The sequence below is a fragment of the Ictalurus furcatus genome, chromosome 16 (genome assembly GCF_023375685.1).
Source record: "Ictalurus furcatus strain D&B chromosome 16, Billie_1.0, whole genome shotgun sequence".
NCBI classification, from domain to species: Eukaryota; Metazoa; Chordata; class Actinopteri; order Siluriformes; family Ictaluridae; genus Ictalurus; species Ictalurus furcatus.
In genome coordinates, this window is record NC_071270.1 from 17,944,446 (window position 1) to 17,965,283 (window position 20,838).

The 20,838-nt window shown below is 39.3% G+C and overlaps 1 protein-coding gene across 1 annotated transcript in view; it reads left to right on the plus strand.

Moving 5' to 3' along the window:
* The window catches only part of LOC128620889 (roundabout homolog 1-like), a 145,486-nt gene that overhangs the window by 88,207 nt on the left and 36,441 nt on the right, over positions 1–20,838 (plus strand). Inside the window, exons 3-4 of the mRNA XM_053646261.1 lie at positions 8,089–8,246; positions 18,605–18,725. Coding sequence (XP_053502236.1) covers positions 8,089–8,246; positions 18,605–18,725 — 279 coding nt within the window. The remainder of the gene's footprint in view (positions 1–8,088; positions 8,247–18,604; positions 18,726–20,838) is intronic.

The window sequence follows — 20,838 nt, forward strand, 5'->3', positions numbered from 1 at the left end:
GTTTAAATATTATAAACTTTAACTTTATAGCTAAGACAATACCTATCTATAGCTAAGATAATTACTTCTAATCTACATCACTGTATCAAGAGATGGCCCACTACGGACGGTCAGAGGTGTGTGTGTGTGTGTGTGTGTGTGTGTGTGTGTCCTGGGAGCTGACTGAATGGGTTAGACCAAGCTATGCCTCTTTGCTTAGTGGGCCGAAGGCGGACTCTCCAGTCTGAGAGCCTTCTCTGTCTCTCTGTGTTGGGGGATTAGTGCTGATTCTGTGAGGTTAAGGCATCTTCGCTGGAATGCTCGTGCTTTGAAGCAGTCTATGAGATGGCTTGCCGGAGGGAAAGATCAGATGTGAAGAGAATGGAGGAGAGAAGGCAGAAAGCTTAAGATGAAGCATGTCTGTAGGCTACCTATAGAGTTTCAGTATGTGAGCTCTTGGAGCAAGTTACAGTGCCCTTCACTAATATTGGCACCCTTGGTAAATATGAGCAAAGAAGGCTGCGAATAGTTGTCTTTATTGTTTAACCATTTGATATTTTGTTGAAAAAAATTCACAAATCATGGATATCAAACAATTGCAAACACAACACAGGTTTATCAAGAAAAAATATCTTTGTTAAATATAGGTGTGCAACAATTACAGGCACCCCTATGAATTCATATGAGAAAAATATATTTGAATCATATTCCCATTAATATTTTACATATTTTAGTACACTTGGGTGACTAGGAACAGGAAATTGTTCAAACATGACTTCTAGTTTCACAGGGGTATAAATGTGAGATAACACATAGGCCAAATTCCCTTAGTCATTAATAACAATGGGTAAGACCAAGGAATATAGCTGTGATGTGTGGCAAAAGGTTGTTGAGCTTCACAAAATGGGAAGTGGCTATAAGAAAATAGCACAAGCACTGAAAATGCCCTTTTCCACCATCGGGACAATAATTAAGAAGTTCCATTCAACTAGAAATATTATGAATCAACCTGGAATTGGACGTGTGTCTGTATTGTCTCAACTCACTGTTCAAGTGGCCAAAAAATCTCCAAGGATCACAGCTGGAGATTGCAGATCCACAGCTGGAGAATTGCAGACTACACTCCAGTCACCTACATCACCACAAGTTGTTTGGAAGGGTTTCAATAAAAGTTGAGTTTGCCAGACACTACTGGAACTTCAAATGGGATCGGGTTCTGTGGTCAGATGAAACCAAAACAGAGCTTTTTGACAATAAACACCAGAGGTGGTTTTGGTGCACACAGAGAGGTAGCCATATGGAAAAGTACCTCATGCCCACGGTTAAATATGGTGGTGGCTCTTTAATGTTTTGGGGCTGTTTTTCTGCCAGAGGACCTGGACATTTTGTTAGGATGCATGGCATCATGGACTCTATCAAATATCAACAGATGTTAAATGAAAACCTGACTGCCTCTGCCAGAAAGCTTCAAATGGGCCGTGGTTGGATCTTCCAGCAGGACAATGATCCAAAACATACATGAAAAGCAACACAAAATTGTTTACTGACCACAAAATCAAGGTCCTGCCATGGCCATCCCAGTCCCCTGACTTGAAACATTTACATTTACATTTATTCATTTAACAGACACTTTTATCAAAAGCGACTTACAAATGAAGAAATACAAGCAAAATTGAAAACCCCTAGAAAACCTGTTGAGTGATATGAAGAGGAGAGTCCACCAGCGTAGACCTCGAAATGTGACATCAAAAGGTTTAAACAATAAAGACAATTTTTCACAGCCTTCTTTGCTCATATTTACCAAGGGTGCCAATATTATTGGAGGGCACTCTAGCAACTTGGTAAAAAATCATTTTTGCCACTTTTTCTTTCTTTCACCTTTAAGTGGTCAATATATCAATGTTAATGCACAGGGAGTATGGAGGATAATGGTAAGAGATCAGCCCGGAGGGAGAGAAGGAGATGTCTTTCACTCCATTGTCCTTCCTCCCTCATGCATTAAGGAACTGATATATTGACCAAACAGTTTAGGAGGATTTGGGAGCAGACACAGTGTGATGAAGAACACACTTTGGATTGGATTTCATAAGAGACAAGAAGAGTAGGCCACTGGGAGGTGGATAGAATGTATAGTGAATTTGGTAATGTGCAAAAACTAAGTTCTAGGATTTTTGGCCACGTCCCAAACTGCTTTAAACAGACATGGATTTGGAATTGTTGCACACCATTTATTACAGTAGTATGCAACTTTTGACATAAGGTGTTCCTGTTTTTTTCTTCCTTTTGTTTTACTATTTTAACAATACTACAGTAACGCTACTTAAGGGCATTTTTCTTAGGGCTACATAACACTACATAAGCCATTTATGACAAGTATCATAAATCTATGTATAAAGGCTAGCAGGTGTCAACTGCCTATCTAGGGTTTTTTTTTTCCTTCTAATGTTGATGTAAAGTTATATAACAGTCTTTGACATTTGATGCCTGTTAGAATAAGCCATTATACATGCCATAGGTTTATGCCAGTTATCACAAATGGCATGGATGTAATGTAGCCCTGTGAACAATGTAAAGTGTTACCCAGATTACTGCAACCAACTGGTATGGAGGTACAAAATATGGTATATTATTGGCATCAGTTGGAGTCTAAAGAGACTCTAAGGAGTTTAAGGACTACATAGCATACATTAAATTAGATAAGCCATATAGAACAACTGACATAAACCTTTATTAGCATTTATTAAGACTTATTCCAACAGACATCACCCGCCCTGAAGATGGCATTGGCTTTTGAAGTAGGTTTTTATGATTTGTTATAAAGTGCTATGTAGGTGTAATGTAGCCATATGAACCCCACCCTTAAGAAAAGTGATGCTATAGTCTTTATGAAAATATTATAAATGATTATATATGTTTATGTCAGAAGACAAAGGGTTTATGTAAATGTAATGTAACACTATGAACATTGTAAAGTGTCATTGTAGTATGTTTGAGCGTAATCTTTCAGGGATGGCATCTGAGTTAATGCTCACTCAGTCTCAGAGAGAACAAGAGAGCTTTCGAATTGGACAAAAACAGAATATTGTGACAGCATGCTATAGGATAATTATCGAAGAAGTAATTGGAACCATTTTTGATGATCTTTTAGGAAACGAGGCTGGAGGTTATAGGGTTTTTTTTTTCTTTTTTCGTGGGGGGGAAGGGGTGATGCTAGACAGCTGTTTCCTATTAGCCACTAGTCACATGCTGCCGAACTGACAAGGAGACTGTCCCGCTCCTACTTTCATTATTTCTGCCCCCCTCCATCCTACACGGTGCATTTACAGACCTCAACAAGAGAGGAAAGAAATGCATCCAATTACAGGGTCATCCCAATTTGTCCGCTCATTTCAACGCAGCTCATCGGGATGCGCCCCACCCCTAGGCCTCTTTCCATCGTCCTCTTTTTCTCTCTGCCTCTCTTTCTCCAGAGTGCGTAAACGTCCTGACGCTGGAACATGTGGGAGTGATTACAGCTGCTGGATTTTCTCATTGTTTGAGTGTGTTCTGTTTCGCTCCGCTGTGCACTAGAGTGGCCGTGCTCTGTCTCTCGCCTGGCCTCTAATCCCTGCTGTATTTATGAATAGTAATGTTTGGCAGCCATTTTTGGCACACGGACTGCCAAATTAGTGCAATTTGTGCACTTATTCAGGATCAGGACGACGCACAGCACTGCAAAAGTCTCTCTCTTGTGCTTTCTCTGCCTCACTCTGTTTTACTCTCACACACATCATGTCTTACTTCCTGTCTTTCCGCTCCCTTGTGCAGCCATGTAGGACAGTTCAGTCCATCCAACTGACACTGGGCAAGATGTGTCTCCAGTGTGGAGCTGCTAATCACATATCTTCGCTTCTCTTCATGACGCCTGCCTCACCTGCCTAAAGCAGCAGGAAAAGACTATATGACACAGAATCTCCTCTGTGGTCCCTCACCTCTGACCAGAAACACCACAGCTGTCTGTCACTCGTCCCTGTAGAGGACAACTCATATGAGTGCTTTCTTTGTAGCTAGTTAGCTGATTTCTGGAGTTGGCCATTCCAAAAATGTCTGGCGGTGTGTTTTCTTATGCTGTGGTGTTACTTTTCCAGAGAAAATTTCTCTCTCTCTCTCTCTCTCTCTCTCTCTCTCTCGCTCTCTCTCATTCTTTTCTTCCCTCCATCTCTCATTCTTTCCCTCTCCTTTTCACCTCTCAAGCTGCAGGGTGGTAGAGTCTCTGCTCCTCATTAATGTCAGAGGCATTAGGGCTAGACGGGGATATGGGTCTAATTTGACATTTTCGGCATCTGTCTCCAATATCCCATCGCCGAGGAGAAATCCGTGGAGAGGTAAAACAAAGGGGGGGCTCGACTAGATGGAGAAGTTGCACAGGCGGCCTACGACACCTCTCATTTAATGCCAATCTCCTAGAACAAATCTCTGACAGTCAGGGGCTGGGTCTAAAATATATACACACACACACATAATGCAGAGTGAAGCTATAGTAAAGACAAAGTCCTCTAGAATAGTAAAATTGCTTATAAAAAAGTAAAATTAGTATATAATCTGTTTAAATGTAGGGCTTAATATAAGAACCGCTGCCTAAAACAATGCCCACAATATCCATGTCATGCAAATTTGGGACTACAGGAAAAAACATTTCCTATTATTCTGACAGGAAAGCAGCTTTTGCACATTTATACACACATTTGCATTCGTGTTTACAAGATCAAAGTGACATCCGTAGGGGTTTTTTTCCCTAGTATTAGCAACCATTAGCATGTAGCCATGATTGTGTTAAACAATGAAACATTTGGTGCAGTTTATCGATTGAAAATCCTTATAAACTAAAAATAAACGGTTCTTAAGGGGTTATTTTCTTAAAAAAACATGGCTTGTAGTAAATTCCCTCACTTTCAGGTTTGAGAAATCAAAGAAATCATGGCAAACCCTTGTAAGATATTTGTGCCTATGGCTGTTTGTACTACATATGATTGTAATATATTCTGAAAAATATCAATAAAGTTTTTATTAAAAAGCATTTAAAAAAAGAAAGCTTGCAAATTTCCAATAAAAACGCTCTTTTCCTAGTTAGAAGTTGGTGATTACAATGCATTCTCACCATGACACATTTGACACGATTCTGACCTTTATTTTACTATAGTAAATAATAAGTAAATAAAAAAATTAAAAAGTACCTAAATAACCTAGTTGTAATAGTTCTATCGGTTGTATTTTTCTCCTTCCAACCCAGAGTTTCTTCCTGTAACATGCGTATATTGAAATTTCACCTACACTAGATGGGTTGGTTGGTGTATTGCAGTAGAAATTCAGCTCCGCCTCTGCAGTGAAGCTGAAATACCCCGTGTTTAAAGCTGCCCAGTTTGTACTACTTTACAGCCTGGTGTGAGAGAAGCTAGCATGGCACATCTGAGTGTTTATCCAGCTGTGCAAATGAAGTGTCTAGAGAGCTGAAATGTATACGCCATTATCGTCACATAAGACGTTTTTGTGAAAGATAGGAGGAAAAAAAATTGGTGGTATAATGGTCTTCATATGGGTTGCTTGTTATTTCTCCCAACTCTGTCTGTTCTTTTCTTTCCCTCTGTTTTTTTTTTTCCTTCCTTGCTGGACCGGTGTTAACATAACTACAATTACACAAATGGCAAAGCCAAAGCATTTCTATAAAAAGTTACTACAAAGACAAAAGCTAGTCTATTTAACCTATTGACAGGGCTTGTCAGGGTACGATATGCATACAGAAAATTGTGCTCATTCATTCAGTCATTCATTCAGTTAAATTTTATTTTATTTATCACAGCCTGAGTTTTTGTCTGGCCTTTGTCCTTGACATTTCAGTGCATGAAGCCCGTTGGCTGAGAATCAAAATACGACGTCTGAGCAGCCTTGGACTAAACCGCACATTTTGCTGTCATATGTGTCAGGAGGATATGGATGTGGTCTGGGGTGCAAATACTTTAAAAATCTATCAATATCATAATATATTCAATATCAGTTTCCGGTTTGTGACTTTCTTTGCCGATATTGGATGTTACATTTTATTACTTGATATCACATCTTATTCTTTGGTAAATATCTTATTTTTAGAAACACCACTATACCCTACACCCTACACCCTATCCCATATGACCAGTAAAGTGCATTATGGGTCTTCTGGGTACATCGTTCGGACTCGAATGTATTGCAGTGCGATACTGGATACAAAACTGTGGATGGCAAGACTCTCAAAATAGAGCACTTCATAGAGAATAGGGTACAGTTTCAAACAGACATACTAGGCTTCTTCAAACAATGACCGTGACGCTTTGGTGTTTTTAGGAAGGAGAAATTCACATTCACACAAGATGTGAATTTTTAATGCATTCTAATGCAAAGATGTTTTTGTGCAGAGGAAGCAGACTTTCCAAGGCAAACATACACACACACACACACACACACACCACACGCGTTGTTGAGGAATGCCTTGGTGTGTAATGCATGTATAATGTAGTATGATGTAGTGCAGCCTTCAGTGTAATCCTATGCTGTGTAATGGGATCTGTTTCACGATTCCTGGAGGAAAGCAGCAGGCGACGGTTCTGACTCAGAGGAGGAAAGGGCGGAGGGGTTTACAGCACAGACGAGGAGCACGGGTTATGACAGCACCCTCTCCCGAGATCAGACTACACATTCCCGCTATCGGGAGTATGATTATTGACTCCTCAGCTTAGTGATTTAATGAAAACGGCTGAAATTAAATTACCTTTTTCATCACGGTTACGCTGGGCTCCTCCGGTGCCGTTTCAGACGTGGCCTAATAAAGCGATGCATAATTCAACAAATGATATGCTGCAGATACGTGTAGACGTCAGCATTATGTACTATTCGTGTTGGAATAGACTTTTCAGTGAGGCGCACTGAGTCGGGATGTGTTTTGATGCCGTTTGGCCGTATCAAAATGACAAAATGACATGCTTGCTATCTAATTGGCAGCGTTTTTGAATTAGTTCAAAAGCTTGCTATAGCATCTGGCTGTCACTTATCTGCCTCACTGAGTCTTTGTTGCCCAAACAGAAAGGTGGAAATAAAACATAGAAAATTGCTCAGTCGTGGTGTTTTCGCTGCATCTGACTGATTAGCAGCTCTTGCCGTCATTATTGTACTGTGATCATATTGACTTGTTTCGGCTAATGGGCAGTAAAGCTTTTGGAGATGTGTCAGAGCGTTGTGGTAATTGCCGTTGCGAGGTATCAGCCCATCTCTAGGCTCGACTGTTTGACGCGCAATCAACAAGCTCTAACTAATAAGCGCCGTGATTGTCTCGGCAGGCTTCAAACAGAGCTGCTAGCAGGAATCAGATGTTATTGTTATGTAAATATTTACCTGGAAAAGACTATCAAGGAGCGCTCGGATGGAGGAAACAAAGCCGGCGACAAAGAGTAGCTGGAAGAAGAGTTAAATCAGAGAGAAGGAAGCGAAGAGATGGCTACGTAGCTTTTAGTTCCCAGACCTCACTCCACTCCACTCAACACCTCCCCATGTTCCCCAGGGGCTCTTCTGATTCAATCTCATCTCCTCACTCCTCAACTGATGTGATTGACCTCTCACAGCCACTTAGTTTGGTTGCGGGTGACGAGTCCAGTGGCGTCTCTCGTGCTCTTTCCGTGATGAAAGTGTAGTCAAGTGCGACAGAAAAACGTCAGTTCCCTCAGAGTGATTGTCTGTGATCCCTGCTTTTTTTGTTCCACATCACCTTTGGACTAGGAGGCAAACTACAATCCTTGAAGAGTGTGTGTGTGCGTGTGTATGTCCCCACAAGGATACCAATTGAGCCTTTTCACAAAAACTGCAGCTTTTAAATAAATAAATAAATAAATAAATAAAAGAGCCTTGTTTGTTACAGAGGTTAAGGTTAGGGTTAGGTTTTAAGTGTAGGTATGGCATTAAATAGCTGCATTAATAATGACATCAATGGATGGTCCTCACAAGGATAGTAAGGCAAACGTGTGTGTGGGTGTGTTGAAATAAACTCTATCAGTTCACTCAGATGATACCAAATTACCATAATCTTTTCCTCTTCTTCTCTGTGTGCAGTCCTGCGTGATGATTTCAGACAGAACCCTGCTGATGTGATGGTGGCCGAGGGGGAACCGGCTGTGTTGGAATGCCAGCCCCCTCGTGGCCACCCAGAGCCCACCATCTCCTGGAGGAAGGATGGAGCCAACATAAACGACCGAGACGAGCGCATAACGGTGAGCTGGAACAAGCCCATACCATTAGTTCCGTTTCAGAGTGCTAATCTGCATTTTGCTTATTTATGCTGGATTTTTTTCCCCTTAAATTTCATTTACTACAGCTGTTCTTAGAGCTCCACTGAGCCCACGTCTGAACAATAAATTGGCGTTTTGGCTACAGCAGGAATGTCTAATCTTATCTGCAAAGAGCCAATGTGGATGCAGTGCAGGGTTTTTTCCCCCAACCCAACTCAGCAGTACCACATCTGACTCCAGTTGTTCAATCGATTGGTCTTGATTTTCAAGCGACTGCTGAGTTGTATCTGGTGTGTTCCTGCTTAGTTGGAATTAAAACCCGCAGCCGTCCCAGCCCTTTGATGATAAGATTGGATGTCTCTGGACTACAGCAATCATTTTCTTGTGCTTTTTGGGGTTTTGGTCCAAATGGTTGTTTTTTGTTTTTTTTTTTGTTACAGTTAAATTACTGGAAAAATGTTCTTAAAAGATTCTGCAATGGTTCTTTGGATAGGTTAAGGTTCTTATCATTGTAAAAGAAGTCTCTCTGATAATGAAACAATATTCTAAGGTTCTATATACTGTAGCTTAGTGAGCTCAGTATTTTTTGCAGCTAAGGACCCCTATAACTATAAAGAAAGGTCATGGACCCCTCGTTTATTAACATAATCAAATCATTCCAGTTACAATGTACATAATTAAAATGTATACGTTAAAATTTTGATATCTGTGTATTGAAGCCATGTAGCTTTTTATTCCTTTCTTTGTCTTGTTTTTGTTTCTTTGTTTTTGAGTTACTGTGGTTTGGATTAAGCCCATTCAATTCAAGTGATTAGTCAAATAGGCTAATAACTATAAGAACTACTACCCCAATTTCGAAAAAGTTTGACAGTATGGAAAATGTAAACAACAAACAAAAAGAGTCATTTTAAAATTCAGTTCACCCTGTACTATATTGAAAACAGATTATTAACACATTACTTGATGTTTTACTTTGTGAATTTCATTTATTTTTGAAAATATACACTCATTTCAAATCTGATGACTGCAACACACTCCAAAAAAGTTGGGACAGTCGATCGTTTACCACTGTGTAACGTCATCTTTTCTTTTAATAACACTTATTAAGCGTTTGGACGCTGAGTGAAGACACCAGTTGGTTAAGTTTAGGAAGCGGAATTTTCCCCCATTCATCCATTATGCATTTCTTCAGCTGCGTAACTGTACGGGGCCTTCGTTGCCTTTTTTGCACTTCATAATGTGCCACACATTCTCAATTGGAGACAGGTCAGGACTGCAGGCAGGACATGCTAGCATCTGCACGCTCTGCTTATGCAACCATGCGCTTGTAATCCGGGCAGAACGTGGTTTGGCGTTGTCCTGCTCTGGACGGCAGCATATGTTGCTCCAAAATGTGTACATATCTTTCTGCATTAATGATGCCCTCACAGATGTGCAAGTTACCCATGCCATGGGCACTGACACACTGGCATTCCATGACAGATTCTGGCTTTTGGACCTGACGCTGATGACAGCTTGGATGGTCCTTTCCCTCTTTGGCCTGGAGAACACGACGACAGTTTTGTCCAAAAACTATTTGAAATGTTGACTCGTCAGACCACAAAACACGATTCCACTGTGCTACTGTCCATCTCAGATGAGACCGAGCCCAGAGAAGTAAGCGGCGGTTCTGGACAGTGTTGATGTATGGCTTCTGCTTTGCATAGTAAAGCCTTAACTTCCATCTGTGGATGCAGCGGCGAATGGTGTTGACTGACAAAGGCTTACTAAAGTATTCCCGAGCCCATGTCAGGAAATCCATTACAGACTCATGACAGTTTTTAAGACAGTGGCGTCTGAGGGATCGGAGATGTGTGTGTACATACAGACAGACACACACACACACACACACACACACACACACACACACACACAGTGCCTTACAACAATATTGGAACCCTTGGTAAATATGAGGAAAGAAGGCTGTGAAAAATTGTCTTTATTGTTAAATCTTTTGATCTTTTGTTCAAAAAGTCACAAAAAGACTCTGCTCTCATGGATAACAAACAATTGCAAACAAAACACAGGTTTATCAAAAATAAAAATATATATAATTTAATTAAATATAGGTGTGCAACAATTATTGGCACCCATTTAGTCAATACTTTGTGATACCTCACTTTGCCAAGATAACAGCTCTGAGTCTTCTCCTATAATGCCTAATGAGGTTGGAGAATACGTGGCAAGGGATCTGAGACCATTCCTCCATACAGAATCTCTCCAGATCATTCAAATTTCAAGGTCCACGCTGGTGGACTCTCCTCTTCAGTTCACCCCACAGGTTTTCTATGAGTTTCAAGTCAGGAGACTGGGATGACCATGGCAGGACCTTGATTTTGTAGTCAGTAATCCATTTTTGTGTTGATTTTGATGTATGTTTTGGATCATTGTCCTGCTGGAAGAGCCAACCACGGCCCATTTTAAGCTTTCTGGCAGAGGCCAGAAACCACCTCTTGTGATTATTGCCAAAAAGCTATATTTTGTTTTCATCTGACCACAGAACCCGATCCCATTTGAAGTTCCAGTAGTGTCTGGCAAACTGAATATGCTTGTTTGTTTTTGGATGAGAGGAGAGGCTTTTTTCTTGAAACCCTTCCAAGCAACTTGTGGTGATGTAGGTGACTTCAGATTGTAGTTTGAGACTTTCTGACCCCAAGACGCAATTAACTTCTGCAATTCTCCAGCTGTGATCCTTGGAGATTTTTTGGCCACTCGAACCATCCTCTTCGCAGTGCGTTGAGACAATATAGACACACATCCAATTCCAGGTTGATTCATAACATTTCCAGTTGACTGGAACTTCTTAATTATTGCCCTGATGGGGGAAATGTGCATTTTCAATGCTTATTTTCTCATAGCCACTTCCCATTTTGTGAAGTTCAAAAACTTTTTGCTGGATATCACAGCTATATTCCTTGGTCTTACCCATTGTTATGAATGACTAAGGGAATTTGGCCTATATCTTACGTCATATTTATACCCCTGTGAAACAGGAAGTCATGATTGAACAATTTCCTGTTCCTAGTCACCCAGGTGTACTAAAATATGCAAAATATCAATGGGAATATACTTCAAATATAGTTTCATATTCTCATATGAATGTTTTTCACACATGCTTGTTTTCCTGTGACATGGTAGCACCAAAGGGCGGAGAACTACACTACCTGTCATCCCCAGCACATCACATGTCTCAATCACTCTCACCTGTGTCGCATTCTATCTTCTTAGAACCACTATTTAAGTTCTAGTTTTTTACTGACTCACCGGCAAGCTTTTATTATTGTTGTAGTTATCATGTGTGCCACAGTATCACATATAGTCTGTATGTTCTTTGCCTCACATTCACAGTTTTATGTTTTTGGTTGTTTGCTTGCTTGCTTGCTTATTTAATAAATTGACTGCTCTTCCATCTGCCTTTGCAGATTGGGTTCAAATCTAATTGCGTTAATAGTATTTCAAACGAAACAAGAGACCGTTTTAGTGCGTTAAGATTTTAAAGAGATCCTCCAGTGACGCCATATAGCTAGTTGTTCCTCATGTAGTGTGTTATCTATGCCGATGTGTTTGTGTTTGCGTATTACGTGCTGATACAGGGGCCATTAAGGCTGACATGCTTTCTCCATAAAGCCCCAGCAGTGGGTTAAGATAAAGCTGCATGTGCAGATAGACCTGCCACGTGTTGATTTAGGATGCAGACCTGTAAGACATAAAACAGTGAAGGATTGAGATTGCTGCTCAGCCGGTAGTTTATCGAGCACAGCCAAGCCTCACTTGCCAATTAGTCACTTTTAATTAAGCATGTGTGCTGGATTGAGGGAGGATTCAATCACACCTGGACGCTTGTTAGGGAGTTCTGACCTCAGACAGCGGAGCAGCTCTTAATGAGGACCAACGCTTCTTTCATGTCTTTATTATGAAGATGCTTCACACTCGAAGCAAACTCCACAGGGGACTGTGAAAGCTCTCTGAAAGTGCGTGTGTGTGTGTGTGTGTGTGTGTGTCATGTATTTGCCACTTAATGTTTTTAACAGAAGCTTGTAAAAAGGACTTCTTTATATATCATTTCATGGATTCTATGGAAAGTCAGGAAAAGGAGCATTAAGAGCTGAGGAAATCAGTGCTTTCATCACAGTAGCATGAAGATAAAATAAGCAAGTATCCCAGTTTGATGCAAATAATAATCAATATGTCAACACCAGACCCTCTTCCCATAGATGTAAAACATTTCCTTGTTTGCCAAGTGGTTCTCTTGTCTGTTTACCATACAAAATGCATGTAAATAAATGTTTGCTCAATGAAAATACTGACTAATAGTTTGTTATTGGAAAATTATGAACTTCACACCAGGCTGCATCACAGCACTCCATCACTGATTATTTTTCTATAACACTATACCCTGTCATGTTTCATTCCTCTTATACCATAGCAGTTTGCCAACATATGTACTTTTACACAACATAAATTGTGTTGTTTAACACAGCACAATATTCTTTTAACCATCTTAAGATTTCTACTTAGGTTGAATGTGGTGGAATGTTGAGGTGTGATATAAAGGCTAGTAGAATTTCTCAATTATGTATTTATCCTGTATCAGTGATCTGTGGAGTATTAAGTTATTTGTAATGTTCTCTAACAATAATAATTGTAATAGTCATTAAAATGTGTTATAGCACTGCTCCATGTCTTAAATTCTATACATCTACATTTTAATCTTCAGGATATACAGTATGGGAACCATGACTTACCTGTTTCAAGTCCATATTTACAAATATACATTTTAATATCAATATGGTTAGCACGTTTGCATCACACCTCCGGGGTTGGGTGTTCGATCCCCACCTCCACTCTGTGTGCGCAGAGTTTGCATGTTCTCTCCATGCTTCGGGGTTTTCTCCAGGTACTCCGGTTTCCTCTCTATCCGAAGACATGCGCTGTAGGCTGATTGGCATTTCTAAATGTACCATAGTGTGTGAATATGTGTGTGGTGGGTTGGCACCTCGTCCAGGGTGTTGTGCTAGCATTGCTGAAGAGTAAAATTATTTACACATAATATCCTGTTGTCTTACTGTAAATCTTTGCTTCATTATGAATTGTGGTGTATTGCAGATATTCCAAAGTATGCAAAGGTGGAAAAATTGAGATGTTGTTGAATCATCCTTTTATATTAACCACTAAATGTATTTGTAATTACCCATGAAAGGCAAGAGATTAACAGCACTTGGTTGGGGGTGACACATTTACATGAGGCAGCTAAAAGCATCATGTGGAGTGTTTATGTGTGTGTGTGTGTGTGTGTGTGTGTGTGTGTGTGTTGGGAACACACTCCCAACTACTAGCCTTTTTCTTGCCAGATCAAAGACAGTGATTTTGTAGACTCATACCACAATTAACAGTAGCTAGTGCACAGTGCAATCTTTAAATAAACGAGTGGAATTGGTTTGCATTGTGTGCAGGATCCTATATAGTAAAGCAATAGACAGTCTCATTGTAAAAGAATATGTCTTAGGAACATTTCCTTGACGGGTCCTCTTGTCCTCAGGGAAAGACTGATGGACACTCAGTGTGTGACATGAAAAATGAGGTGTTTGGGATAGGATCTGGTGTTTGCATTGAAACAAAGGAAATTTCCATTTCGTTTGTTCTCTTCACTTTTTTGTATTCATTCATGGATATCAGTGTATAGACTTCTCTCTCTCTCTCTCTCTCTCTCTCTCTCTCTCTCTCTCTCTCTCTCTCTGTCTCCTTTGTCACTATAGGACTAGCCCGGACTCTTTTATCTGTTCTTGCTTTTATCCCAGTAGACGGCTGATTTCTTTTGGTGCCCCATGCTCTTGGGATTCATTCTCATGATGAGGACTGGGGTTTCCATTCCATTTTGATGATTTCCCTGTAGTCACTCTGCACTGACCATAGATTCCCCCTGTGTGTGGGCGTGCAGGAAATTGCCGGCCTTATCCTTGTCTGATACATCCTCTAAGAAATGCATCGTATGTTAAAGTCAAATGGAAGCAAAAGGGTTATGTTAGTGGCTGTCCCATTCCTTCCATCTCTTACACACACACACACACACACACACACCTGCCATCAGGAGGATCCTCAAGCATGTGAACGGCTTTTGGGGGCTGACACGTTTTCTCAGCATTGATTTTATTGGTCATCCTGCAGATGAAGAAATTGAGATAATGACCTGATGTAACTGGACACAACCATGCTAAGTAGTGAACAGAACATAAAGGTTAATATAGATGCATATCTTTACACACTCGTAGCAGTTCATTCAATGTTGTTGTAAGAGTTCATGGTGAAAGAGGAGAAAATGTACAATGTGTCATATCACAGCAAACCAGTGACTACGTTTCCCATTCTGCCCTGTGGCCTACAAACATGGCCGCCATGGACTGCAATTCCCAGAAACACTCACATTCATTCTAATCACGCACACCTGCATCAAATTCACAGCACTCACAACCACAGTATAAAGAGAATGTTTGAAAACAATGACTTTGTGAAGTATTGAGTGTTATCACCATACCAAGCGTTTGTACCCTGTTCCTCATTTTGTTTCATGTTCTTTGAGCTTGTTTCTTGTTTCTCGTTCTCAATTCTTACCTTGCCTAGTTTATGCCTGTTTGCTGATCGCCTGACCCATTGCTTGTTTTTGACCATGCTATTGTCTAATGATTTGGATTTGTCTGCCTGCTTCTCTTTATTAAAAGCACTTATCTGCACTTGCATCCATCCTAACCTTCATTATGTTAATCATGTGACACAAAGGGAAAAAAGAGAAGGAGAATTAGCAAGCCCAGCTTTTTCTCTCTCAGAGAAAAATAGCCCTTCTAGCTAAACACAACTTTCTCTAAAAACTAGCAAACAGTTTATAAGGGCCTTTGCTACAAACTATATATATATATATATATATATATATATATATATATATATATATATATAAAAGAGAGGAAGTAGACTGGGAAAGAGAAAAAGAGGAAGAAAAGAGGAAGAGACAGAGAAATACATAGCTAGCTAATTTTCTCGGAGAGATATTCAGCTAGTTAGCGAAGCTTTTTTTTCATCAAACAATGCAGCTTTTCACTTTGAGAGGTTTGAGAGCTTCCAGAATTTTCCAACAATATTGATACAGCGCAAAAGTTGAAACCAATAAAAACCACAACCTGTTGTTTTTGACCTGAAATCTGGTTTCTGCACAAAAGGATCATTGCAAATAATTGAACATATTCTGGAAATATATGAAACGTATCATATATCACATGGAGGCTGATGAATGTGCAGAAAATATGAATTAGCTATAATGAAATATTCTCTCCACAGCAATATTGAAGAATTCCCAATGCCTAAGTCTCCTATTCCAACATGACAGCATGTACTGTTATTATCAGAGATTGACTGTAGGACCTGCGACCAGTGTAGGTCTCTAAAAGCTGTTGAGATATTTAAGTTTACTCTATTCTTATCGCTCATTTTATTTATATTCATGTAATTAGAAGAATTTTCAAAGGAGATGTGAAATATCAGGTCTCTGTATGAAAATGGACACATTTAGTATTATGAAAGATGGTAATATGACCTTAATATGTTCCACAGAACCAACACAGAGCATGTTCACCTTATCCCATTCCCAAGATGACATTAGCATGCTCACGGTCTCTTTCCCATGTGCTGAATTTGAATATACGGTTGGACAGCAAAGAGACAGGAAGGAGGGTGAGGAGGTGAAGGAGTGATTGATTTTGTCCTGTACATTCTCTTGTGGTCTGATGTGTCCCGGAATGTGACAGCATCAGACGATTATTCTTCAAAGGGTTTGTGCTTTGTTCCCTGCTTCCAGATGTTCTCCTTAATGTCTCATCTGGACCGTTGTCCTCTTATAGTCAGGGCTTTCTGGGTGTAATCTTAATGAAGTATCAATGAAGTATTTTTAAAGAATGTATAATGACAGTTCATGCATTGATGTATATTAATCTATTTTTGCGTATGTTATACATAGTACCACCAGGTGACTTTTGATGTACCCCTATAAATCTCACAATCTGTTTCCTTGAAACACCATCACACCCCTATATAACCTGAGAGCTGTCTTTCTCGATTCAGCAACGCTGAGGCCCCAGCCCTTGCCAAATGAGCGGTAACGCGATGACACTTCAAACCCTTCTCTCCCAGTAGGGCTGAGCCTGGCTCTCACTAAAGAACCGAGCGTCTTTGAAACTCTCTCCTCCTCTAGGGCACCTTTGTGGCCTCCACTAAAGCACACAAGTGCCTTTTATGAGTTTGAGGAATGTGTCAGTTCGTGGAGTATAGAGGTCAGGCCTCAGGCGTCCTCCGACTCTGGCCTGAGGGGCAGTCAGGCGAGCTGCTATAAATCTGCCCACCAGGCGATTAGCTCTGTCTGAGACCCCTCCCAGACATTCACACTCATAAGACTCATAAGGTCTCCGCTTGTTTGTGGACATGCTCGAGTGATCATCAAAACCTCCCCAGCTTTCTAGCACTCCTGTTTTTACTGCTTTTAATTATGGCTCAACAAATGCATAAAACTTTAAATTCACTGATGTGTATCGACATTCTCTTGGAATTGTGTGCTTTAGGACAATAAAACTGGTAGAAATTATGTTCAATTTGGTCATTTACATTGACGGATGGTTTTAGTTAAGTCTTTTTACTGAGGAAAAATATCTAACTGTGTCAGTTACAACAGCTGCTAAAGCTTCGATTGCCTTAAACATTTAAAGTAGTGCTTGAAATTTGCCAGACTCCATAGTATACTGCAGTTATTCCCCACAAACTGATCCTTGGGGAGCCCAGATGGTCCACAATTCTGCAGTGTCCCAGCTCCCAACACATCTAAACAAAGCATTTAAGGAAACTGAATACCAGGTACCAGTGTGTTGGGAGCTGGGCGAAAGCAAAAATATGGAGTCCCTGGAGCCCAATTTGTTTAAATCCTGGTTTACTGTAAATGTAGAGTGCTTTTGTTAAGTGAACAGTCACTGGTTATATGGCCTCAGACATCCGATACTTTCCTCAATTTCTCTCTGCAGTGAAGTTCGTTAGACTTTGGTCAGTTTGTTATTTTGGCTCTGTTTTCTTGTACTTTGAATGTAAATTATATAATGGTTGTGAAGTTCATTTCAGGGGATCATTTCAGGGAAACAAAAGTAATTGGACACTTGGCTGCTCCGTTGTCTCTTGGCAGGCTGTGTACTTGCATCACTACTTCTTACAAACAAATTTTGGATGTTTTAAACATTGCATTCAGCTGTTACCTCTCAATGTGAAAACCAAAGACACATAGGTATGTTGAAATCAGCTCTTTGATGTATTGTTTATAAGCAATAATAATGCTGGAACATTACAGCAGTTCAGTCAGGGACATTTTGTAAAACTAATTAAAACTTAGTGCTTGAACCGTATGGGTTTTATAAGTGCTGCTACTTTGTGCAATGAACAGTGAGGCCAATAAACAACAATGCAGATTAAAATACTTTTTTAAATACAAAAGTAAAAAAAACAGCAACAATACTAAAATCACATAACTTTACTTATCTTTATTAATCATACATCACCAAAAGAAGTTTTATATATATATATATATATATATATATATATATATATATATATATATATATATATATATATAAATGTATGTATGTCTGTATATATATATATATATGTATATATTTAAAAAAATTAAATGCCACCTCTGGACCAAGCCTTAATTTCTCTGTATGTACTCTATCCTTTTCTTACTAAAAATGAAAGACTTTTAATTAAATTTAGATTAGAATTAAAATGAAACAAAATCCCCTCAGTCAGCCAGTCCCACACACTTTTTTTATCTTTTAAATTCATTTTAAGACTCAGGCATTTCAATTACCTAACCTTTAATTTGATTCTTTCTTGCTCTTCTGTTTCCTTCTTGTCAATTACCTTGATGTCAACAGTGTTGTCTCTTAACCTTTTTTCAAATAATTTGCATTGTAATTAGTTTTGCTGTTTTGAAAAGTAAAAAATATATGTATTATTATTATTATTATTATTATTATTATTATTATTAGGGGGCCAAGCACAGAACCCACTTGTTTTTTTTTTTTTTAATTATTATTATTATTAATAGTAGTAGTAGTAGTGGTAGTTGTAGAAATAGTAGTAGTATTTAAAATGAAAGGGACCTTGTATAGCAAGAGCATGCCTTAATCTATTTTGCTCATGCACAACTACCAAGAAATCAACAAACACTTCCAACATTTTGCAGTAGAAAATTAATGTCTCTCTATCTTGTTTTTCAGATCCGAGGTGGAAAGCTGATGATTACTAATGCAAGGAAGAGTGATGCTGGGAAATACATCTGTGTGGGAACCAACATGGTGGGAGAGCGGGAGAGTGAGATTGCTGAACTGACTGTTTTAGGTAAACACACCTGTATTCTGGCTTCAGGCATTCTTTATCTTGTGTCTTGACCTTCCTGAACTGTGGCTGTAGCATGGGACAGTCCCACCATCTTTCTAATTGGAGAAGTGGATGTGCTTCCTCTCATTTGCTTGGCAAATTGAAAGGGTTTAGCTACGTAATAACGGACCTGCTTGTGCAGCTGTTCCTCGGTTCCCTCTCTCTTCACTCAGCCTTTTGATCCCTGAATTGTGCCCTATTTGCCTGCCCAGGTCCCAACCAGCTGTGCTCTCTTGATCTGGCCCAGACTGTTGACCCTCACGCCCCCCAAGTCTCCTCCCCTTCATTTCTCATTTTATCCATCTCCACAAACTGAAAACACTTCCTGTCTGCCTAGACACCTTATCACATGATCAGCTGGGCCCTGAGCCAGCTTGCACACATTTAGAAAAGCAAGTAAAAACATTTAGCGCTAATAGAATAATGCTGTTGATTGAAGCAACAGATCAGAGGCTCGCAGGAGTGCCTGGAAATACATGGGCAGGAAAACCTGAAAAGGATTAATGTATCCTTACTTATATATTTATGAATATATATGAATATATACTTATATATTCACACTTTACTTTCCTTTTGATGAAAATTGCTGGATTACATGAACACGTCAGTGTGTTCTCACATTAATCACCACTCAGGGCACATGGCAAGTACTGTACTGACAAAAAAAACTTTGAAAATGGTTACTTAATGCTCACTTACATTGTTTAAGGGCACTTGATGATTTCTGTCAATAAACATTTAAGATACCTGACTTTATAACACCAATTTAAAACTACAATACTGTGCAAAAGTCAGAGACGACCCTTTAAATTTTTTTTTTAATTATTATTATTCTGTACATATACTGTAATTTTATTCTTTCCTGGCAACCAATAATAATAGGAAAATGTACAGTACATTAATTCCATTTTCAGACAACAATTTAACTCAAAAAATTTGAGGAAACTAATTACCTAAAAAATTTTAAGTTGATAAATCAAATTCTTTAAGCCAAATACACTTAAATATAACAAGTTTGAGTTAAATTTTTGTTATATTTAAGTGAATTTGGCTTAAAGAAATTGATTCATCAACTTAAAAAATTTTGAGGTCATTAGTTTCCTCAAATTTTTTGAGTTAAATGAACTTATCTGGTTTTACAGTGCATGCAGTGCTTAGTTATGCAGGTCAATAAAGTTTAATATTACAAATAAAATAGATTTTTACAGTTGAAGACCTCTGTGTAAGTTATTAAGAATGACAATAATGAATGGAAAATGCATTTAACGTAAAACATACAAAAGTCTTCAACCATGGCAAAACCATGCCAGCAGAAAATAAATAAATGCCCTCTACAGCATACCAGAGCCACCATTTTATCCTTTTAATTTGTAAGTTTGACTGAAGAATTCAAGAAAACTTTCTACCAAATCACATTTTGCATAAACTAACACAACACCACCCCTTAGTCTTCCATTATAAGTGAGTTTTGCATAAATTGATCGTTTTCTTTTCTCAGTACAGGAAAATATGTTGAGAGTCTCGCAAGTAGTAATTACACATAAACTAAGGGTTTGGTATATAGGTATTAGGCTGAAACAGTGCTGGAGTATTCCTTTAACCTTGACGTTTTCTGATGACCATATATTTAGAAATTGTGAAAATGTGTTTTTTAACAATATTTCTACCCATTCATCATGTTCAGGATAATCATTGCCATTTTAAAACTACAAAACAACAACTGCACGGTCCTGTAGATTCGTTCTGTACAATATCAAGAAAATCAGACCCTATCTCACCGAACAGACTATACAGCTACTAGTCCAGGCTCTTGTCATATCAAAACTGGACTACTGCAACGCACTACTCTCGGGCCTCCCAGCCAGCTCCATTAAACCCCTTAAGATGATTCAGAATGCAGCAGCACGCCTCGTCTTCAACCGGCCCAAAAGAACCCATGTCACACCCCTCTTCATCTCCCTCCACTGGCTTCGTGTAGCCGCCCGTATCAAATTCAAGGCCTTGATGCTCACATACAAGACCTTGTCTGGAACAGCACCGCCCTACTTCAACACTCTCCTGAAGGCTTACATTC